Source organism: Elephas maximus, chromosome 22 (genome assembly GCF_024166365.1).
Source record: "Elephas maximus indicus isolate mEleMax1 chromosome 22, mEleMax1 primary haplotype, whole genome shotgun sequence".
NCBI lineage: Eukaryota > Metazoa > Chordata > Mammalia > Proboscidea > Elephantidae > Elephas > Elephas maximus.
In genome coordinates this window covers 76,657,606-76,685,323 of record NC_064840.1, presented here as the reverse complement: position 1 = coordinate 76,685,323, position 27,718 = coordinate 76,657,606, and the positions used below count along the sequence as shown (strand labels likewise).

The following is a 27,718-nucleotide window of genomic DNA, read 5'->3' as shown; positions in this document are numbered from 1 at the left end:
AAAGGAGAAATAACACTTCAAAAGGGTAAACCCTCTTTTTTTTTTAAAAAAAAAAAAATTTGTCGTTGAAAATATACACAGCAAAATATAAACTAATTCAACAATTTCTGAATGTACAATGCAGTGACAGCGATTACAAGTTATACAGCCACTCTCGCTGTCCTTTTTCAAGTTTTTCCTCTCCCATTGACGTAAGCTCACCGTCCCCAGGGGTTCATCCAGCCTCAGTGCTTTCAGAAAGTCTGGATTTCCACGAGAATTTGAAATTCTGTCCCACATTAGGTAAACCTTTGTTTTAATTCAGTTTATTGTAGATTAATAAATTCTTCTCAAGCCAGTAGTGCGTCCCAAAGTTGGAATGACTTGCTGTCTTTATAGGTTTCTCTTCTTTCTTGCTAAGTTGTCGCCTTCTCGGTTGTTTATGTAAATTATTTATTTAGTCTTAGAGAATTTAATAGTTTTCTTCAGCATACTTTTCTATCCTTTCAGCCTTTTCTAGGTGAGAGTTTGAGAGCAGTAGCAAGCTGACATGAAAAATTATTCACATGCTTGCGTAATTATTAAAAATCAGAAGTTATAACTGATAACTTATTCTAAAAGCTCACCTTAATATGTTGCTTGTAGATATTTCTATATTAGTATATAATTAAAAATTTTTTAATGCATCTCAGAGTTTTTTTTTTTCTCGCCATAAAAATTCTAGTACTAGCTAACATGTTTTATAGGCTTATGATGTGTGTTGTTCTGAACTCTTACCATGCATAACCTCATTCAGTCCTCACAATTCATGAGGTGTATAGACAATATGATTGCCCCATTCTGCAGATGAGAAATGGGATGTTTGAAAGCGTAAGTAATGTGTCCAGGATTACATAGTTAGTGATTGGTGGAGACTGGAAATGGGCCAGGCAGTCTGGCTGAGAGTCTGCTTTATTTATTTGCAGTAGCCCTGGCACGTGCAATTATTCATTTAACAAGTATCTATCAAGGGTCTGCTGTGCTAGGAACTAGGTGATGGGAATGAAGCAGGAAACAAAACAACTGCCTGCTCTTGCAGAGCTTAAATTCTAGTAAGGAGAGTCAGACAGTAAACGATGTAAGTGAAACGTATACTGTGTGAGGTGGTGGTAAAGACTGAGAAGAGGGAAGGGAGTTAGATTTTTACATAGGGTGGTCAAGAAAGGCCTCACTGACGGGCAATATTTGAGCCTGCATCTGAAGGAGGACAAGGAAACATTTGGATATCAGGTAGAAGGACTTTCCACACAGAGAACACAAGGACAGATATATGGAAATGAGAAAGTACATGGTATGCTTAAGGAAAAAATAGATTCCCAGCATGCCTGGAATGAGGCTGGGAGAGTAGGTGGGAGTAGGAGATGAGGCCAGACCACGCAGGGCCTTTAGTTAGTTAGAAGGTAGACAAGTGTCTTTTCTTCCTTACGACCATCACTGAATTCTTGATCATTTTGCAGGAATTTCACATGACTGTTTTCACTTGGCAAGTAACTCTGGAGAACATTGCTTTATGCAACAACTCAAAATGTTCTCCATATGTCACTGTGTAGTCTCATTTATCCATTTAAGAAATGTTGTGAGTGTCTACTGTGTGCTGCACTGCCTACTACCTTTTGAGAATAAAATGTGATTAAGCAGATCTGCTGTTTGAAGGAGCTCAGCAGTTGGAGGGTGAGGTAAGAAGGGGTATTCAAGCAAATCATTACAGTACAGTGTGATGAACACTGGCAGAGGTCTTCATTCTTCAGATGCCAGCTGGACTGTCCTGGCCTCTGTGATACTTTGCATTTGTTATGCTGGACTGTAATTACTTCCATGTCTGTCTCCTACTAAACTCTGACATCCATGATGATCGAGTCCAGGTCTTAGTCATTTTTATGTTTCTCAATGTCTAGCACAGGGCGTCTATTACATAGTAACTATTTTAAAAATGTTGACCTGCTTGGCTTGAATGGAGACTTGTACAAAGCGTTACATATCCACAGTGAAGGGAACAACGCTAACTCAATCTGGAAAGACTGGAGAAGAGAACTGGCCTTGGAGTGCGCTCATAGGAGTTTGTCAGGCAGAGAAGGTTGCTGGCGTATCCCAGCATGCACAGATGTAGAGTTAGAAAAGGTACCACCAGTGGCTCTCAGAGAGAAACGACCAGGTGATCTGCCTCTGTACAGATTACAGCCTTGGAGACTGTCTTAGGCTGGGTCCTCTAGAGAAACAAGACCAGTAAAGCATATAGACATATATATAGACAGATATCTCTCCAGGAAATGGCTCATGCCGTTTCAGAGGCTGGAACGTCCCAAGTCCGTGGGTCAGTGTAGAGGCTTTTCCTGATTTATGTCACCGCAGGGGCTGGCGAACCCAAGATTGGCAGGTCAGGCAGCAGAGCTCTTGCTCACAACAGGCGAAGGTTGACGAATCTCAAGATTGGCAGGCAAGACTACAGGTAAGCTGCTAGCTCAAGTTCCAAAAACTGGAGGTCAGACAAACGGGAGCCATCTACAGAGTCCAGAGTGAGAAAAAGCCTGCGAGCCTTGCCAAAAAGTCCACCTATATTTGATGTGGGCCACACCCCCAGGGAAACTCTCTTTCAACTGAGTGGCTACTCACAAGAGCTCCCATCATGGTGGTGATCACATTATATTAAACTTCATCATGGAGGTGATCACATTATTACATGACTGCCAAACAACATCATAACTGCCAAACCGCTGAGAATCGTGGCTCAGCCAAGTTGACACACAACCTTAACCATCACAGTAACCCCACGGGGCAGTTCTGCTCTGTCCTGTAGAGTTGCTATGAGTCAGAATCAACTCAGCGGCACACAACAACAGTGGGATGTTTGGGGAACACCAAGGCCAGGGTCAGCATGCCTTGAGCAGAAAATGTGTTGGGGCAAGTGATAGATAAGCCTAGAAGAGTGAGACAGATCAGCTCTTACAAACGTGTAAGCGTTGTGCAAGTATTAGGGAAAAGAAAGTAGGACCTGAATATTTAAGATATTTTGAAGAAAGAATGAGACCTTCTTGCATCTGGTCAGCTGTGTTGGTGATGAATAATCCCAAGTGTCTCCCCAGCTTTTGTGTCTGGATGGCTGGATAGGTGGTGGAGCCATTAAATGAAATGGGGAATATAGTAGCAAAAAGAGGATTTTAGCAGGAGAATGATGGGTTTAGTTTGGAGCATGTAGAATGTGAAAGGACTGAGAAGCACCTCAGAGGAGTGCGTGTATGTTCGGAGCCTAAAAATGTTTATAGACAGAGTGCTCAGGAAAGTATGTGCAGAGAATAAAGAAAGGAATGCAGAAGTGTGTTGTTGTAGATGCATCTGGAGATTAAAGATAAAAGCTAGGGTGGTTAAGGGTACAGATTCAGAGTATAGCAGCCGTGGATAATGGGCCACGTAGCTTCCTCTTTCCTATATTCCAACTCTCTCTAATGAAGTTGGGTGATTTCTTTCGAGTGGGTTTGTATATATGTTATTGACTCGTTCATTTTTGTAACCTTAAAGAGGAAATGAGTTTATGATGATGGGCAAAGTAGCTCTCCTCCTGAACCTGGGCTTCTGATGAGCCAGGCGGTTCACCATGGCTCCTCCGTTCTTAACAGGGATTCTCAGTGCGATGGCCAGATGAGATCTTTCTTGACCTGGCACATAAATTTGCTGAGGGATACATGAAGACCCTGGTTCATCTTCTCTGTGTGACAGCCAGGGAGATGATGCAATGCCTCTAAGTCTTGAGTTTATTATACCCTGAATTTTAAATGTTAATTCCCTTAGTGGAGTCCTGGTGGCACGGTGGTTAAGAGTTTGGCTGCTAATGAAAAATCAGTTCGAATCTACCAGCCGCTTCTTGGAAACCCTCTGGGGCAGTTCTACTCTGTCCTGTAGGGTTGGTATGAGTCAGAATCGACTTGATTGCAATGGGTTAGTCGCCTTAGTTGCTGGACACATGTTCCCAGCCCCATGACTAAGGATATTATTTTTGTTTAATCTCCACCTGAAGCAGCAGGCATCTTGTGAACATACTTGCAGAGACAGGTACTGGCAGTATCACCATGAATGAATACTACACTTCTGTGCAGTTCAAGGCTTCCTGAGAACCGTGCTTTGTGGGGTGTTCTGGTTTCTCTGTCGGGTTACCACCCTCTTTATGACTTGGCGCTGTTCTCCTTATGACTCACCTGCACTGCCGTTGCTTGAGCTTGCTTGCTGACCCTTGAATTTCAGCAAACGCCGATGTTTATACAGAACGCAGCTGCCTGTTCCCTACTGGTGTAGTATTGCCTTGGCTGACTAAAGAACGTGGAATACTGATATCCACATTTTATAAAGTAAACATGTAGAATGTTAATTTTTTTTTTTTGGCAGATAATCCATTTTATGAACAGTTTGAGAGTAAGTACCGTGCAACTCATATGCCAGACATGGGGAATCAGGAGATGAGTAGGAAATGGTTCTTGCCCAGAGATATTAACAGCCAAGTAGGGGACATGACAGGTTCTTCTCTCATCACAACTGGCCTTAAAATATTAAAAAAAGAAAAAAAGCTGTAGGATTTCAGAAGAGGGTGAGGTTACAAATACCAAAGTTTGCTGGCATTCTTTCTTGCTATTCTAAAGTGCAGGTACGTCTTTGCACATATATCAGCCTTGGTTTAAAGTTGATACTTTCTGATGTTTAATTTTTTGCCCACTGAGGCCCCAGAAATAAAATTTAGAATGATACGCATGGATTGAAGTCTTTTTCAGGACTTGATTGATGCACTAAGAAGTAGAAATGGAGGGACAGTTAAGGTTCAAAGTATAGAAGTGTAAGGATTGAGGGAAAGCCAGTAGAGTGCATGGAGACGGGGAGGAGGGCAGAAGGCAGATGGGGAAATCAAGTCACGACAGAGTTGGTGCCTGGTAGGCAGCAAGAAGTGGTTCAGGATGTGGGGTATACCCAGGTCTGTCAATGTTAGGACAGGAGCATGGGGACCATTGTCCCAAGCAGGGTAAATCCCACCTTATTTTCCTTCTCTTGTATCTTGAATTTCACCGAACAATTTGGATTGCTCCTCACAGGCTATTTAAAAGTATAGTATTTTAAGTCAAAAAGTGAAGAGAAAAAAAAAAATCACCCTTTATTTCACCACTGCCAAATGGCTTGTAATTTCATAATTTATAACTATTCAGTGATTTTCTTTTTGCATATACTCATGCACACATGTTTACATAATATTTAATGGAATCTACAGTTAACTGCGGTTTTAGAAAACCCATGCCTAGCATTCAGTAAGCACTTAGTTGATTGAATTTTTTTTTTTTTTTCATTTAAAAGATACGGTGTCTGTTTTCTTGGATTCTTAAGCGTTCTTCAGTAACATGATTTTTAATGACTGCAGTATTTCACCATCTGAGTGTCCTGTGATTTATGTATCCAGGCTTCTTTGGACATCGAGGTTGCTTTCCGTTTTTTCCAGTGTCATAAACAACTCTACACTGAAGAGCACTGTTCATACGCTGGTCAGATAAATGCCTTGGTTACATCCCTCTGCGTGGAATGACTGGGTCTAAGTGAATGAGCCATTTTAAAGCTTGGATACACAGTGCCAGGTTGCCCCTCAGACGCGCAGACAAGTCTGTGTTCCTATTCTCAGTGTGTAACAGGACTTCACAACACCCATGCCAGACCCTGGACATTTCTAACAATCTTGCCAAATATTCATTATTTAGGAAGGTGCAAAATGGTATCTTATTTTAACTGGCAATCTGTTGTTAGGTGCCGTTGAGTCAGTTCTGATTCATACCAACCCCATGTGCCCGCTCCTGCACCATCCTCACATTCATTGTTACGCTTGAGCCCATTGTTGCAGCCATCGTGTCAGTCCATCTTGTTGACGGTCTTCCTCTTTTTCACTGACCCTCTATTCTACCAAGCATGATGGCCTTCTCCAGGGACTAGCGCCTCCTGATAACATGGCCAAAGTATCTGAGGTGAAGTCTCGCCATCCTCGCTTCCAAGGAGCACTCTGGCTGTACTTCTTCCAAGACAGATTTGTTCGTTCTTCTGGCAGCCCATGACATATTCAATATTCTTCACCAGCACCATAATTCAAAGGCTTTAATTCTTCTTTGGTCTTCCTTATTCATTGTCCAGCTTTCAGATACCTATGAGCAATTGAAAATACTGTGACTTGAGTCAGGTGCACCTTATTCCTCAAAGTGACGTTTGTGCTTTTCAATAGTTGTGAAGTAGTCTTTTGCAGCAGATTTGCCCAATGCAATGTGTCGTTTAATTTCTGGACTGCTGCTTCCATGGGCATTGATTGTGGATCCAAGTAAAATGAAATCCTTGACAGCATCAATATTTTCTCCATTTATTGCGATGTTGCTTATTGGTCCAGTTGTGAGGATTTTTCTTTCCTTTGTTTTGAGGTGTAATCCATACTGAAGGCTGTAGTCTTTGATTTTCATCGGCAGGTGTTTCAAGTCCTCTTTGCTTTCAGCAAGCAAGGTTGCATCATCTGCATAACGCAGGTTGTTAACGAGTCTTCCCCTAATCCTTCATATAGTCTAGCGTTTCAAATTATTTGCTCATTGCACAGATTGGATAAGCATGGTAAAAGGATGCAACCCTCACACACCTTCCTTGATTTTAAACCACTCAGTATCACCTTGTTCTGTTTGAAGGACTGCCACTTTGTTCTACATGAGCATAATTAAGTGTTCTGGAATTTCATTCTTCAAAATGTGTTATGATCCACACAGTCACATGCCTTTACATAGTTAATGAAACATAGGTAAACATCTTTCTGGTATTCTCTGCTTTCAGCCAAGATCCATCTGACATAAGCAGTGATGTCCCTCATTCCACGTCCTCTTCTGAATCCAGCTTGAATTTGTGGTGATTCCCTGTCGATGTACTGCTGCAACTGTTTTTCAATTATATTCAGCAAAATTTTTCTTCCATGTGATATTAATGATATTGTTCTACAATTTCCGTGTTCTGTTGGATCACCTTTCTTTGGAGTGGGCACAAATATGGATCTCTTCCAGCCTGTTGGCCTTTAGTAGCTGTCTTCTTGGCTTAGACTAGTGAGGGGTTCCAGCACTGCATCCATTTGTTGAAACATCTCAACTGGTATTCCGTCGATTGCTGGAGCTTTGGTTTTCACTAATGTCCTCACGGTAGCTTGGACTTCTTCCTTCCGTACCATTGGCTCTTGATCATATGCTGCCTCCTGAAATGGTTGAATGTCAACCAGTTCTTTCTGGTACAGTGACTCTGTGTACTCCTTCCATCTTCTTTTGATGCTTCCTGCATTGTTCAATATTTTACCCATAGAATCCTTCAAAATTGAAAACTCAAGGCTTCAATTTTTCCTTCAGTTCTTTCAGCTTAAGAAATGCTGAGTATGTTCTTCACTTTCGGTTTTCTAACTTCAGGTCTTCGCACATTTCATTATACTAGTTTACTTTGTCTTTTTGAGCCGCCCTTTGTAATCTTTGTTCATTTCTTTTACTTCATCATTTCTTCCTTTTGCCTTAGCTACTCTGCATTCAAGAGCAAGTTTCAGAGTCTCTTCTGACATCCATTTTGGTCTTTTCTGTCTTTTTAATGGCCTCTTGCTTCCCTCATGTATGCTGTCCTTGATGTCATATAACAACTTGTCTGGTCTTTGATTATTACTGTTCATTGTGTCAAATCTAGAGATGGTCTCTAAATTCAGGTGGGATATACTGAAGGTTGTATTTTGGCTCTTATAGACTTGTTTTAATTTTGTTCAACTTCAACTTGAACTTGCACATAAGCAATTGATGGTCTATTCCACAGTCAGCCCCTGGCCTTGTTCTGACTGATGGTGTTGAGTTTATCGTCTCTTTCCACAGATGTAGTCGATTTGATCACTGTGTGTTCGTCTGGTGAGTTTCACGTGTATAGTCACCCTTTTATATTGTTGAAAATATATTTGCAGTGAATAAGTAGTTGGTCTTGCAAAATTCTATCATGTGATCTCTGGCGTTGTTTCTGTCACCAAGGACATTTTCCAACCATTGATCCTCCTTTCTTTCCAACATTCACATTCCAATCACTAGTTATTATCAATGCATCTCGATTGTACGGTGGATCAATTTCAGACTGCAGAAGTTGGTAAAACTCTTCAATTTCTTCATCTTTGGCATTGGTGGTTGGTGTGTAAATTTGGATAATAGTTGTATTAACTGGTCTTTGTTGGCATATGGATATTATCCTATCACTGACAGTCTTATACTTCAGGATAGATCTTGAAATATTCCTTTTGATGATGAATGTGACGCCATTCCTGGCATAGTAGATCATATGATTTTCTGATGTAAAGTGGCCAATACCAGTCCATTCTAGCTCACTAACGCCTATGATAGGTATCTTCAAATGTTCCGTTTCATTTTTGATGACTTCCAGTTTTCCTAAATTCATACTTTGTACCTTCCATGTTCCGATTTTAATGGATGTTTGCAGCTGTTCTCATTTTGAGTCATGCCACTTTAGCAAATAGAAGTCCCGAGAATTTGACTCCATCCGTGTCATTAAGGTGGACTCTACTTTGCGGAGGCAACTCTTCCCCAGTCGTATTTTGAATGCCTTCCAACCTGAGGGGCTTATCTTCTGGCACTATATCAGACAGTGTTTCATTGGTATTCATAAGGTTTTTACTGGCCAGTTATGTCAGAAGTAGACCTCAAGGCCCGTCTTCCTAATCTGTCTTATTCTGGAGGCTCTGCTGAAGTCTGTCCACCATGGGTGACTCTGCTGGTATTTGAAGTATTGGTGGCATAACTTCCAGCATTACCTCACCGTGCAAGCCCCCAAAGCACGACAAACCGACAGACGAGTGGTGGAAACCTAGTCTTCATTTATTCAATAAATATCTCAGTACCAAGCTTATGCCAAAGTGCTGAAGTAAAGCAGTGAATGCAAGATCAAAACATGCCACCTTTCAGTTGCATTCTGGTGTAGTAGTCGGGTTAAAAAAAAAAAAAAACATAGTATTAAAGTATATAGTATATTAATAAGGTAAAGCAGAGAAGGGGGATATGAAATGTCAAAATATGTGTGAATGAGAAATTTTAGTTAGTGTGGCCAGGGAGGTGGCTTTTGAGTAAAGCCCTGCGGTAACCAGCCATGCAGAGCTGAGTGAAAACCATTCCAGTCAGAGCGAACAGCAAGTGGAAAGACCCTGAGGTAGACTTTGACTGACATGCCTAGGGATAACAAGGAATGAATTAAGGAAAATGGAAAGTAATAGGAGATGAAGTCTGAGAGATTGTAGGGAACAAAATCATGTACAGTCTTAGAAATCATAGTAAGAATGTTGGCTTTTAACTTGAGCAAGATAGGAGGTGGGGAAATGATATGGCGGACTTCGGTTTTAACAGGACCACCTGATAGCTGTGTTGAGAACATATTGAATGGGGTAAGGGTAGAAGGAGGGGGGCCAGCCTGGAGCTATCGCTGTGATCACAGCAGGAGGTGATGGTTTTCTGGACCAAGCTGCGGCAGTGATCACAGTCTAGGTACGGGTTGATGTTAAAGTCAACAGGACTTGCTTAGTTGGATGAGGGGTGAGAGCAGAGGAGGTTAGTGTGGGATGACTGTGAACGTTTTGGTTGGAGCAGTAGAAAGATGGTGTTGAATTAGCTGGAGATGGGGAAGGATGATGGTGATGCAGGTGTTGTGGGGTTGGTATCGGCAACTCAGCTCTGAAGACACTAAGTTTGAGATGAATAATAGGCAAGTGGAGATGGGAAGTAGAAAGTTTAGAGTGCATAGAAGTCTGGGCTCAGGACATAAATTCGGGAATCGTAAGCATATAGATGGTAGCTAAATCCACCAGGGTGGATGAGGTTCTGAAGAGTAAGTGTAGCAAGAGAGGAGGTCAAGGGTTCTGCTAAGATGGCTTCGTGGAGTACTCCTAAGTACTTGTGGAGTACTGCTAAGCTTAAAATCTAGGACGATGAGGAGGAAACATAAAGGACACCAAGAAGGAACAGCCAGATAGCAGGAGGGCAGTCAGCCACAAGTGGTATCCTGGAAGCCAAGTAAAGAAAGTGTTTAAAGGAGAAAGGGATCAGCTTTGTCAGATGCCGCCGACAGGGGTGTAACAGTTAAGAACACAATGTGCAGCAGGTAACAGAAAACTCAACCAACTGGCTTTAGCCGGTAGATTTGTGTGTTTATTAAACAGGAGGTCTAGAGGTAGGCAGCACCAGGTTTGGTGATTCAAGAATGTCATCTTTCTGTCCTTCCGCTCCTCCTGCCTCAGCATGTTGCTTTCAAGTAATTTTTCAGTTAAAATATGGCCGCTAAGAGTTCTAAGCATCATGTTCAAAGGCTGGAAGCAAAGGACAGTGTCCCAGAGCACGGGTTTCTCCTGGCATGCCTCTCTCCTTTTATCAGGGAGGGAAAGTCTTATTCAGCACCCCACCCCCTAGCAGCCTTTTCCTGACGTCTTATTGGCACAGACCGGATCACATGGTTACTGCTAACTTCAAGGACGGTTGGCTCAATAAACCTTTCTATGGGATGTGGGTGACAGAGACGGGAATTGGGAATGCCAGCCAGTTGGGTAGCTACGCAAAGGTGTTTGGCACAGTAAGGTTAAATATGTGTGTGTGCGTATTTAAATAGTATTGACTATTTTTATTTGCTCTTTTATTTAAAGGTTTTGCTCACTCCTGTTTTGGAGTATATGACTGTTGTTGATTTGATACTGTCCTTTGTGTACTGAAGACACTAACCCTTTATCCAATGCCTTTTTTTTGCTTATGGGAATTCATCTTTTAAGTTTTTCATTTTTAAGTTGCCAAATGTCTTTTTCTTAATTTTCCTACACAAAGAGAAATTGACCGAGCTTTCATTTTTTTTTAATGGTTTTGTTTTAAACCCTTTACTTTTTAATCCAGTTGTAATGACAGAAATTTTTTTTTAATAAGAAAAAATATTTGTAAAACTGGACATACATATTAATTCAGGAAATAATATGTATGTCCAGTTTTACAAATATTTTTTTCTCATTTTCTGCAGGTAGGGCTAGCACTTTTTTGGATAAATTTGTCCATGGAAGTACAGTATCTGTGCATGTGTGGGTCTGTGCATGACTACTTTTTGTTGCTAAAGTAAAAGATTGTTTCTGCCTTTCCTCGTACACAGGAAAGTTGTTGAAATGTCTTTATTTTATTACCAGCCTATGAGGTTCCTGTAAATAGCATTTATACAATAATGTTTTACTAAACAAAAACAAACCCAGTGCCGTCAATGTTCTACTACTGAAGCTAAATTCCTAAACATCTACATTGGTGCTGCTGAGAGAATTTGGTACTATGGAGTTAATCGGGAGTGAAGCTTTGATCAATTTGGAGTATGTATAATTTATTTCTCTCAGGACTTATTGTTAATGTTTTATCCCTTGTAGGTAGACTTATTTAAATGTTGTAATAATTAATTCCTAGTTACTAATTCCACTACAAGTCACTCTCTGTTTAAAAAATAAAAAAAAAAAAACCGTTGCCATTAAGTCGATTCCAAGTCATAGCGACCCTATAGGACAGAGTAAAACTGCCCCATAGGGTTTCCAAGGAGCGCCTGGTGGATTTGAACTGCTGACCTTTTGGTAAGCAGCTGTAGCACTTAACCACTATGCCACCAGGGTTTCGTTTTTCTTATATAGTAGTTTTTAAAGAACCCAAGTTATAGCTATAAACATATTCTCGTCTTTTGTATTCTGTCTTTGTTGTTGGATGCCATTTAGTCAGTTTCGACTCATTGCGATCGTGTGTACAACAGAACAAAACACTGCCAGGTCCTGCACCATCCTCACATTTGTTCTATGCGTGAGCCCATTGTTGCAGGCACTGTGTCAATCCATCTCATTGAGGGTCTTCCTCTTTTTCACTGACCCTCTACTTTCCCAAGCACGATGTCCTTCTCCAGGGACTGGTCCCTCCTGACAACATGTGCAAAGAACACAGGACAAAGTCTCACCATCCTTGCTTGTAAGGAGCATTCTGGCTGTACTTCTTCCAAGACAGATTTGTTTTTCTGGCATTCCGTGGTATATCAGTATTCTTTGCCAGCATCATAATTCAAAGGCATCAGTTATTCTTTGGTCTTCCTTATTCCTTGTCCAGCTTTCACTTGCATATGAGGTGATTGAAAATACCGTGGCTTTGGTCAGGTGCATCTTAGTCCTCAAGGTGACTTCTTTTCATCACTTTAAAGGGGTCTTTTGCAGCAGATTTGCCCAATGCGATATGTCCTTTGATTTCTTGACTGTTGCTTCCATGGATGTTGATTGTGGATCCAAGTAAAATGAAATCCTTGACAACGACAATATTTTCTGTGTTTATCATGTTGCTTATTGGTCCAGTCATGAGGACTTTTGTTTCATGCTGAGGTGCAATCCATACTGAAGGCTGTAGCCTTTCATCTTCATCAGTAAGTGCTTCAAGTCCTCTTTGCAAGCAAGGTTGTTAACAAGTCTTCCTCCAATCCTAATGCTGTGTTTTTCTTCATATAGTTCAGCGTCTCGGATTATTTGCTTAGCACGTTGTCCTTAGGTGCTGTTGAGTCGGTTCCGACTCATAGCAACCCTGTGCTCAGCATAGAGATGAGAAAGGATAGAGTATGGTGAAGGGATAAAACCCTGACGCACACCTTTCCTGAATTTAAACCAGGCACAGTATCCCCTTGTTCTATATGAACAACTGCCTCTTGATCTATGTACAGGTTCCGCATGAGCACAATTTAAGTGTTCTGGAATTCCCATTCTTATGCCTGTTTATTTGGTGTTTTCTCTTCCTGACTCTAATAGTTAATAGCCCTACCACTTGTGTGCCTTATTAATGTGTATTTGCAAACAGACCTCAGTAATCTTTTCATCGTCTCGTTAAAAATTTCACTGCCTCTAACCCCGGTAGGGAAACCCTGGTGGCATCGTGGTTAAGAGCTATCTATGGCTGCTAACCAAAAGGTCAACAATTTGAAATCCACCAGGCACTTCTTGGAAATCTGTATGGGGCAGTTCTGCTCTGTCCTGTAGGGTCAGTATGAGTTGGAATTGACTTGAGAGAAGGGAAGATGTCCCAGTCCTGCCTCTTTTCTTTCACGTCCCACTCTGCCGTATCCTTTAACAGCCCCATAAAACCTTGGTATATCCTTCTGGAATTTTTAATATATAATACAAACTTTTTAAAAAATAGGATGCTAACATTGTCCTTTTTTTTTTTTTCCACTTAATATATGTTTTGATTGGAGTTTTAGTTTTGTAAGGCTTTCCTTACTGTTTTTCTTGTTGAACACCACACACTTCATCGGGTTTTCTGGGGTGGTTATCTTAGTAAATCGCTTGGTTAATGAAGGGATGGTTCAGACCCAGTAGAATCTTTGTCTTACAGAGGCAGGGTGCACATGTTATTCCTCCCAGATTTTCTCTAGACAAGAGATGGTTAAATCATGGAATGAGAACAAGCCTGTTGTTTATATGTAACTCTGTGCTAACCGCCAAGCCCAAGCCCATGGCCATCGAGTCATAGCAACCCTATAAGGCAGAGGTTTCCAAGGAGCGCCTGGTGGATTCGAACTGCCAACCTTTTGGTTAGCAGCCCAGTGCTTAACCAGCATGCCACCAGGGTTTCCATGTTAACTGCAGTACCTTAAAATAAACCAATAAAGTCAATAATATTTCTGCAAGTAGATCTTAAATCTTTATCTTTCATCTCTGCAGTTAGTTGAATGATGGGAAGTGAACTGGTACATGTCAGCTTTTCAGAACGGTGAGCCAGAGTAGCCCTAACTTGATTTCATTGCTTAAGGATTTGGTTCTTCAGTTACTAGCAGTCTCCAGGTTAGCCCAATATTGCCATGTCTTACTTTCAACATTGCTTATGAGGAGTATTTTTTTTTTTTTTTTTTTACTGTTTTCTTTATATGAAGGCCAGTTACAGCTGCTCCTATGGCAGCCTCACCGTTAAGTTCAGCGTTAGGACTGTTGGTGATATAGTTAAATGTCCTCATCACATCCCCTATTTTTTTTACCACTTCACTGGAAGGGACCCTCCTGGTAAGACGTGGATCCCAAACTTGAACTCAGCTGGCCTCCAAGTCTGGTCCTCTTCCCTTGACTGTGATGCTTCTGCTCTCCCAGACTTCCACGTTTCACCAGCTCAGCACAGCAGAGGGGGCACTGGGCTGGTGCCTGGATTCTAGGCCTCACTGTCACTGGGTAGATAGAGATGTGGCCCCAGGAAGCCATTTCACCACCAAAGCAGTTTTCTCATCTATATTATTAGTAATAATAATAACGTTAAAAAAAACAAACCCATCGTTGTTGAGTTGATTCCGACTCATAACAATCCTATATGACAGAGTAGAACTGCCCCATAGGGTTTCCAAGGAGTGGCTGGTGAATTTGAACTGCCGACCTTTTGGTTAGCTGCCAAGCCCTTAACCACTGTGCCACCTGGGCTCCGATAATAATAATAGTAATAAAAATAATCATATGTGGCCTTATCTATATGTTGGAGCTCTGGGGGTGCAAGTGGCTAAGAGCTCGGCTGCTAACCAAAAGGTCGGCAGTTGGAACTCACCAGCTGCTCCTTGGAAGCCCTGTGGCACAGTCCTACTCTGTTCTGCAGGGTCACTGTGAGTCAATTGACGCAACAGCAACAGGGTTTTATCTGTATATTAGGATATTCAAAGTATCAAAGGAGCTAATTCTTTGGTGAAATAAACATTTTGTAACCACGGTACTTACTAGACAAGAGTAATGGTGGAATGGGGACGATTTTGGCAAGGACTCCAAGTGACTATTCGGTGGAGGGGGTGGGGGAGGGTGGGATGATAGGGAGCCTTGTGGAGATGAAATAGAGCCGGTCAGGGGTATATTTGAGTTGGGGGCAAAGTTTGCTGCTGGCTGTGGGCTGTGTGTTGGAGTCAAAGGGTACAGACCCGGAGTGGTTCTGAGGCACACTGAGACGTGCCTGCAACCCTGACGTGATTTCTGAAACAGTGCAGTGAAACAAGCCTGTCTGAAGAATATGCTTGCTTTTAAAACTTGTTGAGCCTTGACGGCACCGTGGCCGTAGCCGAGAAATTCTGATTTAATACTTGCCCAACCTTGCTCATGGTTTCTAAAATGATGATGAGTCATGAGAATATTTCTGCTTAAGGGGCAGCAATTTGGTAAACTTATGTTCTACAACTCTATTGGCTGACCCTCCAAAAGCAAGTAAAACTGGCTGCTAAATGTAAGTAAAGGAATTCAAATAGATATTTGAGTATCTATTTGCTTATTATTGTAAGAGAGTAAAAGAAGACCGTCTCTTATCTGGTTAATAGACTGAAGAGACAAATAAGCTCATAAGAACTGGTTAAGTGTTGAACGATTCAGTGTAATGCTGAAAGAAAACTATCAGTTTGTCACTTAAACTTGGCCTTGAAAGAAAAGTTCATTCATTCACCCAGCATTTATTGTCGATCCATGCTAGACACTTTGCTGGGTCCTGGGGGACAGAACTGAGTCAGGAGGAGACCTAAGGAAGTAATGCTGTGATAGAAGCAAGTATGTGGGGTGAGCATAAAGGAAGGGGTGGTCCATTCCGCACAGACTGAGGTGCCCTGACTGGGGAAGCTCAGAGAGGTTGGGAGCCTCACCAGTGCTTCCCAAGCTTACTGTGTACTCCACTCACCTGGGGATCTCGGGAAAATGCAAAGTACGATTCGGCAGTCCGGGTGGAGCCCCTGATGAGTAGCAGGGATTTACAAGAGACTCAGCAGCTGCCTTTGTATGCGCCCAGTGGCGATAGGGGACTGGGTGGAAAGCAGGGCTTTGAACAGGTTCCTTCCCATTTGAATGCCTGCTGAGGATTTGCATTTCCACCCCTGGATATACTGAATCAGAATCTACAGTTTGACAAGATCCCCCAGTGATTCTTATGTATAACTTCTCTACTAGTGGTTCTCAGAATTGGCCCTTAACCGGCAGCATTAGCATGGCCTGGGAACTTGTTAGAAATGCAAATTCTCAGCAGGGGTTTGAACCGGAAGGAAGCGGTTCAAAGCCCTGGTAGAAAGGAGGCCGTTTCAGCCCCAAGCTTCAGCATAAGCATTAGGAGCCGAGTACAACAGCCTGGAGAAACGAAATATGGCTGGTGTGTGAATGTGTGTGCATGTGTGCTTCCATGTGTGTGTGCTTGCTGATGTGTGTACATGTGCGTGTGCATGTGTGTGTGCATGAGTGCCTGTGTGCGTGCATGTGTGTGTGTGCGTGTGTGCCTTGTGTGTGTGCATGTGAGTGCCTGTGTCTGCCTGTGTCTGCCTGTGTGTGTGCCTGAGTGTGTGTGCGCGTGTGCCTTGTGTGTGCATGCGTGTGTGTGCGTGAGTGCCTTGTGTGCGTGTGAGTGCCTGTGTGTGCATGTGAGTGCCTGTGTGTGTGTGAGTGCCTTGTGTGCGTGCCTGTGTGTGCGTGTGCGTGCGTGCATGTGTGTACGTGTGTGTGCATGGGAGTGCCTGTGTGTGCTTGCGTGTGTGTACGTGTGTGCATGTGAGTGCCTGTGTGTGCATGTGAGTGCCCGTGTGTGCATGTGAGTGCCTGTGTGTGCCTGTGCGTGTGTGTGCATGTGCATGTATGTGCCTGTGTGTGGGTGCCTGTGTGTGTGCATGCATGTCAGTGCCTTGTGTGGGTGCATGTGTGTGTCAGTGCCTGTGTGTGCGCATGCGTGTGTGTGTGCCCGTGTGTGAGTGCCTGTGGGTGCATGTGTGTGTGAGTGCCTGTGGGTGCATGTGTGTGTGTGCCTGTGTGCCTGTGTGTGTGCTTGCATGTGAGTATGTGTGTGCGTGTGTGTGCGTGTGCATGTGCATGTGTGTGCCTGTGTGTGAGTGCCTTGTGTGCCTCTGTTGTGCATGCGTGTGTGAATGCCTGTGTGTGCATGTGCGTGTGTGTGCGTGTGCCTGTGTGTGAGTGCCCTGTGTGTGTGCGCCTGTGTGTGCATGTGTGTGTGAGTGCCTGTGTGTGGGTGCCTGTGTGTGTGTGCCTGTGTGTGCGCATATGTGTGTGAATGCCTGTGTGTGTGTGCATGTGCATGTGAGTGCCTTTGTGTGTGAGTGCCTGTGTGTGGGTGCCTGTGTGTGTGCCTGTGTGCGCACCTGTGTGTGAGTGCCTGTGTGTGCGCGCATGTGTGTGCGTGTGCCTCTGTGTGTGTGCCTGTGCGTGTGCATGCATGTGTGTGCCTGTGTGCCATGCGTGTGTGCGTGTGAGTGCCTGTGTGTGTGCATGCGTGTGCCTGCGTGTGTGCCTGTGTGTGTGCGTGTAGAGGGAATGGGCACAGCAGAGTTTGAGCGGAGAGGAGGTTTGTAGGATCCAACTCTTGGACTGCCTTTTACGCTTTTCTGAGGATTAATAATATCGTTACCCAGTAGACAACGGGAAATTTTAGATTGAATCATGACCTTAGTTTGCATGTTTGGGAGATCATCTTAATGGGATGGAAGGGATGGAAGGACGGAACTGTAGGAGTCTAATGCAATTGTTTAGGCAAAAATAAGGGGCTGAGTAATGATTTGTGGGGCTTGGGTGGAGAGGAAAAAGAGCTCTTTGAAAAGAAATGATGTGCGTAGCAAATGAGAGTAGCATGTGGTTTACCTTGGTATCAGAGAGAAAACTGACCTGATTGTAGTGGATGGAGTGTGCTCTACTGTAAAAGCACAGTACAGGTGGGGGCTGGAGACAGAGGTAGAACCTTAAGGCACGTGCCTTAAATGTTAGACCCGAGACGCCTGAGCTCCCTTTTCTCTCTTAAGGGGAGATTCGAAATCACTGGAACAAAGCAATGAGCATTACTTTGCAAAGGGTTTTACTCGCTTCTGGTGCCATTAGCTACATGTGACAATGTCATTTTCATCTGAGGTCTCAAAGCTCTGAAATTCCCCAAACAGGTGATACTAGAAGCACTGAAGTATTTGGTGCCAGGTTATTTGGGAATCCTGGGCAAAAAAAGACAATGCCAACATTTTGAGGCTGGGGGAAAAAGAGAAGTGGAGCTCTTGTTAGCATTAATAGATAATTTAGGATGGTACCTAATTACCCGAGGTGAAACGCTCACCAAGAATTAAAAACGCAAGGAATACTGGGACTCAGAAGGTGGATAGGACTCAGGCAGGAATTTGGAAGTCATCCATGTAGGGTGTCGGCTGGCGTAAAGTAAATACATTCACTCTTCAAGAGAGAGGTGTGGAGCAGTGAAAGTAGAGAACTGAACCTGGGAAATGCCTGTAGTTAGGTAGCAGGTGTGAGTATCAGTGCTAGATTCATGTAGGATGGCTAATAGAATGACAAGACTAATTCTAAGTATTTGAAATCAGGAGTATATTTTTTAAATTTCCAGTTAATGTGCTTTCTGGTCTCAAAGATGTCAGAGAGTAGCAAGCATATCTGTTTCATTGATAAGCAGGAATACTTTAGCTAAGAGATCAAAAAAAAACAAAAAACAAACCCAGTGCCGTCGAGTTGATTCTGACTCATAGCAACCCCATAGGACACAGTAGAATTGCCGCATAGAGTTTCCAAGGAACACCTAGGGGATTCAAACTGCTGACCCTTTGGTTAGCAGCAGTAGCACTTAACCACTACACCACCAGGGTTTCCTTGCTAAGAGAAAAAACCAGAAAAACCAGGCCAGTGCTGTTGAGTCGATTCTGACTCATAGCGACCCTATAGGACAGAGTAGGACTGCCCCATAGAGTTTCCAAGGAGTGCCTGGTGGATTTGAACTGCTGACCCCTTGGTTAGCAGCCATAGCAGTTAACCACTATGCCACCAGCTAAGAGATAGAGCTTGAAATTTGAGGTAAGACCGGACTGTGTGGAGTAGAGATGAGAGCAGATGAGAAAGTATGTTGATGGCGTGGCACCACCTGGTGGTAGGTATTAGGCATTTTCAAATGAAGTTTTTGTTATCAAATTGGTTTCTTCCTTAGAGTTTTTGTTTGTTTTTGTTTTAAATTTTCACTGATTTTCTTATTTTATTAAGTGGCAGCCTAGTGCATATATGAACTAATTTGATGTTGGGTTGTTTTTTTTTTTAACCAACAGTATGGGGTGGGGAAAGCCTTATCAATTTTTTTATTCTTTGGTTTCACCTTTGCCAAAAGCTTCTACCTCACATGGCACTTCTTGCTGATGCCTGTGTCCGAGGAGAAGAGTTATGAGTTAATTGCTGCAGGTTACAGGGCTACATGCTTCTCATCTTCTCTGCGGTTTTATCTCTAACTTAGCAAAATGTAAATTGAATATCGAGAATCATTTGCGGTCACGTGATCCTGGATATTCATTTTACATTTTGACTCATTGTTAGGGCCGGAGTTTGAGTTTACAGTCTTAAAGATGCAACGTTCAAAAATGAATAGCAGTGGAAACTTTTTTCCCTTTTTTAACCCCAAGGAAAACCTACATCCTTGAAAACCACGCCGCCGTCTTGGGTGGATTTGCCTAGGCCACTTGCTAAGTCCAGAGCATCCTTGAAAAGCACGAGGCTGCGGAGGACAGGAAGCACCTCTCCCATCGCCAGCACCCACAGTGACCTGAGCACTTACAGCAACAATTGTGAGTTGTTCTTGTGTCAGGCTTTGGTGATTGTTGTAGCAATAACGTAGTTATAAGAAAAAAAAAAAAATGCCCCACAGATGATTACCAAAATTTTTGATTCTGTGATTTAGGGAAAAATATGCCTACCACTGCTCGCCTGGAATTGAGCAGGATGTTTGGCAGGAAAAAACAAATTATTTTAAAAACGTTCCTCTCTTTGGATGAACGTGCCATGAAACATTGAAATGATGATGTGTTGAAGGTACCTGGCGTATTTTTGCATGAAGGGGCCCTGAAAAGGCATGGCTTGAAGTGAGGTGTTTGGGGGCTTGTTTAAGGAAAGAAGAGCAATCCAGGGGCCCTGGATTCCCACCTGGAAATCAGAAAAAAGATGAATTTCATCTACTTTGTAAAATACCATGTTTTGTAGATGTGTCTGTCTTGAAGTCTTCTCCTTTGGATGCTGGACTCGGTGTAAGATGACTAATAGAACCTCAAGTGTGATTCTAAGTAATTTGAACTCAGGAGAGTATTTTGAAAGTTTCCAGTTCATGTGGTTTCTGTCTTATGTGCATAAGACAAGCGAATTAATTGAGCCGTCCCCTTTCTATGCAAAACATGTGTTTGGATTTAGTACTTCCTTTCTCATTTCTCTCTTAAATTTCCTTGTAAAATAACTCCTGGCTTTGTTGATTCAGATGATTTTGGAGGGCCTGCAGTGCGTAAGGCTCCGCGATCCATGCGGAGAGGAGTACGCAGCGTGACACGTCCTGCCCTTAAATGTTGTTGAGAAGAAAGACAGTACCTACAGGGATAACCAGGATACCAGATAGACCACGACCTGGGCTTGTGAGGTGTGGGAAGGAGGGGAACTCCCTCGGCGTCAAGGGGGACCAGTTTCTTCTTTCTGGTGAGAGCGTGGGGACAAAGTGGAGTCAGGCTTTCTGAAACCTTCTGGATATGGGGCACGATAATATGATTTGTTGTTGGAGAGCGCCCTCGGGTCAATTTCTGCTCGTAGCAACCCCATGTGACAGAGTAGAACTGCCGCATAGGATTTCCTAGGCTATTTTTTTTTTTTTAATCTTTATGGAAGGAGCCCTGGTGGTGCAGCAGTTAAAGTGGTCAGCTGCTCACTGAACAAAAGGTTGGCGATTCAAAACCGCCAGCAGCTCCGCAGGAGAAAGATGTGGCTGGTCTGCTTCGTGGAGATTTATAGCCTTGGAAACCCTATGGGATTGTTATGAGTCGGAATCGACTTGGCGGCAGTGGGTTTGGTTTTGTTCAGTTAATCTCTACAGGAGCAAATTGCCAGGTCCTTCTCCCAAGGAGCTGCTGGGTAGGTTTGATCCGCCAACCTTTCAGTTAGCAGCCGAGAGCTTAATTGTTGTGCTGCCAGGGAATATAATGACCTTACATTATTCCTCTTCCCCTCCCACAATAAACTTCTGCTGTTACCTTGATTTTGCATATGAGAAAATTGAGGCTCAGAGAGGTTGTCATTTGTCCAAGGTCACACAGCCAGTATGCGGGAGAAAATTGAGAGTGTATGTGCTCATGAAGGATAAGGCATTGAATTAATGACTGGATTAATGAGCACATTTCCCATAGGCCACTTCGCAGCAGTAGCTCTTCTCATGATAATAGCTGTATACTGGAACTTTGGGGATATTAGAATATGTCATTTATAATTAAACAGGAGTATTTTTTTAATTTTTATTATTTTCTGCTTGGAAACCCTGGTGGCGTAATGGTTAAGTGTTATGGCTGCTAACCAAAAGGTCAGCAGTTCAGATCCACCAGGTGCTCCTTGGAAACTCTATGGGGCAGTTCTACTTTGTCCTGTAGGGTCACTGTGAGTCAAAATCGACTCAACAGCAATGGTGTTTTGGAGTTTCTGTTTACTGTTTAAATTTTGAAGTGGGGACATAGGATCAGAAGGGCTTGTAAATGTAACAGGTATTTCTCTGTGAATTCGAAAAGGTAATTTACCTGTGTATTATTTTGAGGTCATTCCACTTGTAGCTTTCCCTGTTTGCAATGTGAATTTTAAGAAAAACTGTCAAAAATAGAATCACCAGCGTGCTCTCAGAGGGCACTCTAGTGATGGAATTTGTGATACTTGAAGCAGACATGTTCTGTAGAGCCATGTTATAGATTGAATTGTGTCCCCCCCCAAAATATGTGTTGTACACCAGCCTCTATGCCTGTGGTTATAATCCCATTTGGGAATGAGTTGTTTTTGTTATGTGAATGAGGCAGGATTAGTGTAGGGTGTGTCTTGAGTCAATCTCTTTTGAGATGTAAAGGAGATTAAACAAGCAATTGAGAGAAGCAGAGATGGAGAAAGAGAGATTCTAAGCTGCATGAAGATCGCTGGAGCAGAAGCTCAGAAGAGACAAGGACCTTCATCCAGAGGCAGCAGAAAACCTTCCCCTAGAGCTGTCACTCAGACTTCTAGCCTCCTAAACTGTGAGAAAATGAATTTCTATTTGTTAAAGCCACCTACTTGTGGTATTTCGGTCATAGCAGTATTGGATAACTAAGACAGGAATTTGATACCAGGAGTGGGGTGCTACTCTAACAAACACCTACAGTGTGGAAGTGGTTTTCGAATTGGGTAATGGGTAGAGGCTGGGAGAATTTTAAAGTGCCTAATAGTAAAAGCCTAGATTGTCTTGAAGAAACTGTTGGTAGAATTATTGATGTCAGAGGCAATTCTGGTGAAGGCTCAGAAGGGAGCAAGAAGAGCTATAGAGAAGGACTTTGTCATCTTAGAGAATACATATGGCGCCAGCAACAGAATGTTGCTAGAAATGTGGGCATTAAATGTGCTTCTGATGAGGCTTTAAAAGAAGATGATGAACACGTGATTAGACAGTGGAGGAAGGGCAATGCTTTTTGTGCAGTGGCAAAGAACTTTTCTGAATCATGTTCAAATGTTTGGTGGGAGGTACAGCTTATAAGTAATAAACTTGGATATCTGCCTAAGGAGATTTCTAAGCAAGATCTTAAAGGGGCCTCCTTGCCACTTATAGTAAAATACGAGATGAGAGAGGTAGACTTAGAAATGAACTGTGCAAAATGAAAAAAAAAAAAAATCTTTAAAGATTTGGAAAATTCTGCTGTGCAAACCAAGGACATGTGTCCTAGAATGTTCACCAAGGACGTGGCTACATAATCTTTTATTAGAAATTAAACCTGTGACTGATGGATCTAACCAATTACCACAGCAGAAAACCCATCAGCTTAGACTGAAGGGGACAGAGAAAGAACAAAAAGCGGAGAATGCTGTCTGCCCCTTGGAATTCTATAGGCAGGGAATAGGTCAAAGGAGCCAAAGGGTAGAGCCACAGCCTCCCAGATTTCAAAGAGTCAGATCTTCACCAGCTTGGTTCCAATGTGTGGGGCTGCTGTTCGATTTGGCCAAGAGGATGGGGCTACTGCCCAAAGCTGAGGGGCGGGAGTGTCGTGCCCAAGGGGCAAAAGAATGGGGCCTGCCAGTGCCAAGAGGGTTTGCCACTCATGATGGACTAGGAAAATGGAGCCACCCAGAGCCAAGTAGCAGACCTGCCATCCCAGTGGGCCTAGAAGATGGAGCTGAAGCCCAGAGCTGAAGGGCCTCCACCCAGAATCCAGAGAACATGGCCAACACCCAGAGCCTGGAGGGCAGGGCCATTGCCTAGATGGTCTCAGAGAAGAGAGGATTATTTTCAAGCCTTGAGAGCTAAAGAACATTGTTATTCTGGGTTTTGGACTAGCTTGGTGCCTGTTATCCCTTCTTTCCCTCTAAGTTCTCCCATTTGGGATGAAAATGTCTACCTTGTGCCTGTCCTACCTCTGTACTTTGGAAACAGATAACTTACAGTCTAGATTTCACAGCTTCACAGAAGAAGAGAAATTTTGCCCTGGGGGAGATATATCTAAAGTCTACCCATATTTGATTTAGATGATTCAGAAGATGAGATTGCCAACTTGGAGTTGATTTAAGACTTTAGGGAGGATATGGTGGGGTGAATGTGTTTTGCAAGTGGCAAGGACATGAATTTGGGGGGCCAAAGGGTGAAATGTTACAGATTAAATTGTGTTGCCCAAGAATATGTGCTATAAATCTTAACCTCTGTGCTTGTCATTTTAATCCCATTTGGGAATGGGTTGTCTTTGTCATGTGAATGAGACAGGATTAGTGTAGGGTGTGTTTTGAGTTAATCTCTTTTGAGATATAAAAGAGGTTAAACGTATAATTGATAGACACACAGAGACTGGGGAAGAGAAATGCCAAGCCATGTAAAGATTATCCAGGAGCAGAAGCTCAGAAGAGACAAGGATCTTCCTCCAGACTCGACAGAGAGAGCCTCCCTCTAGAGCCAGCACCCTAAATTCAGACTTCTGTTTTCCACCCTAAACGGTGGAAAAATAAATTTCTGTTTGCCAAAGCCACCCCACATGTGGCATTTCTGTCACAGCAGCCCTAGATAACTAAGACATGCCATTATCCAGTGTCTTCTGACAGCCTGACAGCCATATTGACTTGACCACTGTTTCAGGACTGTGTCTGACACTCCTGAGGAGGTTGTAAAATGCTTTTGTCTATTCCTTTTTGTCTATCAACAAAGGGGTTTACCCTACACCCTCAGAGCCGGTCTAGTGGCGATGCGCTTTGTTGCAGATTAAGCATTCAGATCAATGAGTTTCTTTCTTAGTCTGAGTTGCTGGCTGGTTTAATCTGTTTTGTGCAGTGCCCTGGAGCTTACAGTTTTTTTTTTTTCCCTCCTCCATTCTAATTCACCAAGAGCAAGCATGAGGGGTATGAGAGTGAACATGGCTGCAGTTTTTCCTGCCTGAGCTCGCCCTGATCCTTTTAAATGACTATACCAGGAGGATTTCGCAGCTGCACAGAAACTGATATTTCTTCGAAAATTTTCATCAATTCTACCCTCTTCCCACCGGCTGGTTCAGAGCGGCACTATGATGCTACCTTGTTGACACTGCTGGTCGTGGGATCCTACAGCCTTTGTGTAATTCCTTTGTTAGCCACGTTTACTGGGAAAAGAAGTAGGTCGCTGGCTTTTGGTTTGATTCTTTTCTTTGTCAGCATGCTTGGAAGTTTTATTCAATAAATTTGTTTGGTGTTTTTTTAATTGCTAGCTTTTCTAACTTGTCATTAATGTTCATTGTAGTATTTCTTGGGCATATTTGCACGTATTTAAAATGTGAGTGATTCTGGGCGGGGCTAATTTTATTGTATATTTTTCATAGCTCGGGACTTGTACTAGATATGGTTCAGCAGAATTGTCTGTTGTCTTGGCACATGAAGTTATTCTGTTACCAAAGACTATTTGATGGTTTAATTTCTGATGAGTAACTTGGAGTTACTGTGAATGTAGCTTATAGTTGTCTGAGTGTAGAAAAAATACTCTCCTAAAAGGAAAATAAAAACATCACACCTTTGATTATTTTACCCAATTGTATCCAAAAAATGTTAAGCATGCGTTTTTTTTTTTTAAAAGACTGTCCTAAGCCTGAAAAACCATTTTGAGCCAAAACGTTCCCGCCACTGATAATGAAGGGCCATGGCAGGAAATAACTTCATCTTTTGATCTTTTAAAGAAGGTAGTTATCTTGCTTTGTCTACTCCTTTCTTCGGGTTGTGATGTTGTCAGCGGCGTCCTTTAAGGACTTCTGTGATAACGTAGTGCCGTCTCTGTGCAATTAATATCTGGTTCTCAGTACTTTGGGGTCCTATAGAAATAGCATGACCAAGTTTTAAAATGACTGAACCAGAATACGTAAAACAATAGATGTCCCTTTTTTTAGGGGTTCTTTACAGGTTCTATATGTTTATTGTTTAAAACATTAAAAATTTAGAAGTATTGATTTCCCTTTGGATGTTAACATAAAACATTGCACAGTAGTTTCTCTATCAAATGTACTGTTTTACAGACTTTGGACATTTTAAGCTCTTTCAGACTCATATCTGAAGTCCAGGGTTTCAGATTATTTATGTAATGAGATAAAAGTAAATGATATGTTGGTAGCCCTTGAACAGAGTGGAAGGTTTGAGGGCCATTGTGCAAAATGTGTAGGAGGTCTTGACAGAGGGTGTAACCTTACCACATAAGCTGGAATCAAAAGTTAAAGACTTCCTTCTCCTTCCACCTTGGCTGCAGAACCGTGTTCATTTCTGAGAGACAGACGGTGAGAGGCAATACAGTGCACTCTCTTGGAAACAGGAGAACAGAACCCCAAACAAAACCCATTGCTATCAAGTTGGTTCTGACTCATGGTGACCACATAAGTTACAGAGTAGAACTGCCCCATGGGGTTTTCTTGGCTGTAATCTCTGTGGAATTAGAATGCCAGGCTTTTCTTCCATGACAGCACTGGATGGGTTTGAACCTCCAGCCTTAATGCTAATAGCTGAGCACGAACTGCTTGCGCCATCCAGGGCCTGATGGAAGACTAGAAGTGGGCCACCTAAAGGTGGAGCGTTCCCATCCTCCGTGGCCAGCCCTGCTGAGGGGGTGTGATACACAGCTGAGGTTCTCAACTTGGCTCATCCTAGTTTTCCCTCTAAACTCAGGCAAGTTTGGGAGGAAGGCGTTTTAAGATATTAAACTGGTAAGTATAAGAAAGAGTCTTATTTATCCTGTTTTTTTTTTTTTTTCTCACAGCGGGGATGGAAGGTGGGAATTGCATCACCTGTCAACGCTGGTCAATTGATAGGAATCACCTGGGGTACAATGTTGCTGGTTTCTTAGGCTGCTTCCAGGTTTAGAGGGAAAGTTTTGTTTTTGACTAGTGATGTCTGCAATAGGTGAGGCAGGGCCTCAGTGCCTAGTATTTTGTACTTCTGAATGGGCTATTTAATAAGAAAGTATCATTATGCAGGCTGATTTTAGTTTTTTTTAATTGTTGTGCCAAAAATACATAGAACAAAACATTTGCCAGCTCAACATTTCTTACACATACAATATAGTGACATTGATTATGTTTATCGCGTAACCATCACTGCCGTTTTCAAATTATTCCACCACCACTAACAGAAACCGAACCCACTGCCAGCGAGTCAATTCCGACTCATAGTGACCCAGAGTAGAGCTGCCCCATAGGGTTTCCAAAGCTGTAAATCTTTAAGGAAGCAGACTGCCTCATCTTTCTCCCACGGAGCAGTTGGTGGGCTCTAACTGCTGGCCTTTCAGTTCGTGGCTGTGAGTGCTTTAACCACTGTACCACCAGGGCTCAACAGAAACCCAGTGTCCCCTAAACAATGACATCCTCTCCCCTACCTTCCACCCTTGGTAACTATGAGTAAACTTTGGCCTCTATCCATTTGCCTATTCTAGATATTTCATATGTAAGTGGAATCATACAGTATTTATACTTTTGTGACTGACTTACTTCATTCAACATAGGGTTTTCCAGGTTCATCCATGTTGTTGCATGTATCAGGAGTTTATTCCTCTTTATGGCTGAGTAATACTCCACTGTATGAATGAATATATATGTACCACGTTTTGTTTATCCCTTCATCTGCTGATGGGCATTTTCCACCTTTTGGCTACTGTAACTAGTGCTGTGGTGAACATTGGCGTCCAAGTCTCTGTTTGTGTCCCTGCTTTCACTTCTTTTGGGCTTTTGGGTATATACCTAGGATTGGGATTGCTGGGTCAGATGGTAACTCTGTGTTTAATTTTTTGAGGAACCGCCAAACTGTTTTCCACCATGGCTGTACCATTTCACATTCCCACTAGCGTTGGATTTCTTAGATTTCTTCATATACCCGCCAACACTTGTTATTTTCCAGTTTTTTTATCGTAGCCATCCTAGTGGGGTGAAGTGTATCTCGTTGTGGTTTTGATTTGCATTTCCCTAATGACTAATGCGGAACCCTGGTGGTGCAGTGGTGAAGAGCTTGGCTGCTAACCAGAAGGTGGACAGTTCAAATCCACCAGCTGCTCCTTGGAAATCCTATGAGGTAGTTCTCCTCTGTCCTGTAGGGTTGCGATGAGTCAGAATTGACTCGACGGCAATGGGTTTTGGAATGGCTAATGAAGGAGCCCTGGTGGCACAGCAGTTAAAGTGCTCTGCTGCT

The 27,718-nt window shown here is 42.8% G+C and overlaps 1 protein-coding gene across 11 annotated transcripts in view; it reads left to right on the top strand.

Moving 5' to 3' along the window:
• Nucleotides 1-27,718, top strand: part of MTUS1 (microtubule associated scaffold protein 1) — a 176,852-nt gene that overhangs the window by 78,081 nt on the left and 71,053 nt on the right. For 8 of the 11 annotated variants that reach the window (XM_049865096.1, XM_049865094.1, XM_049865098.1 and 5 more), the window contains exon 4: nucleotides 19,480-19,641. The exons of 2 other annotated variants lie outside the window; for them this stretch is intronic. In XM_049865096.1, the coding sequence (XP_049721053.1) occupies nucleotides 19,480-19,641 (162 nt within the window). Of the gene's footprint in view, nucleotides 1-19,479; nucleotides 19,642-20,527; nucleotides 24,679-27,718 lie in introns of those variants that run through there. One more of the 11 variants, XM_049865106.1, reaches the window with a different exon arrangement.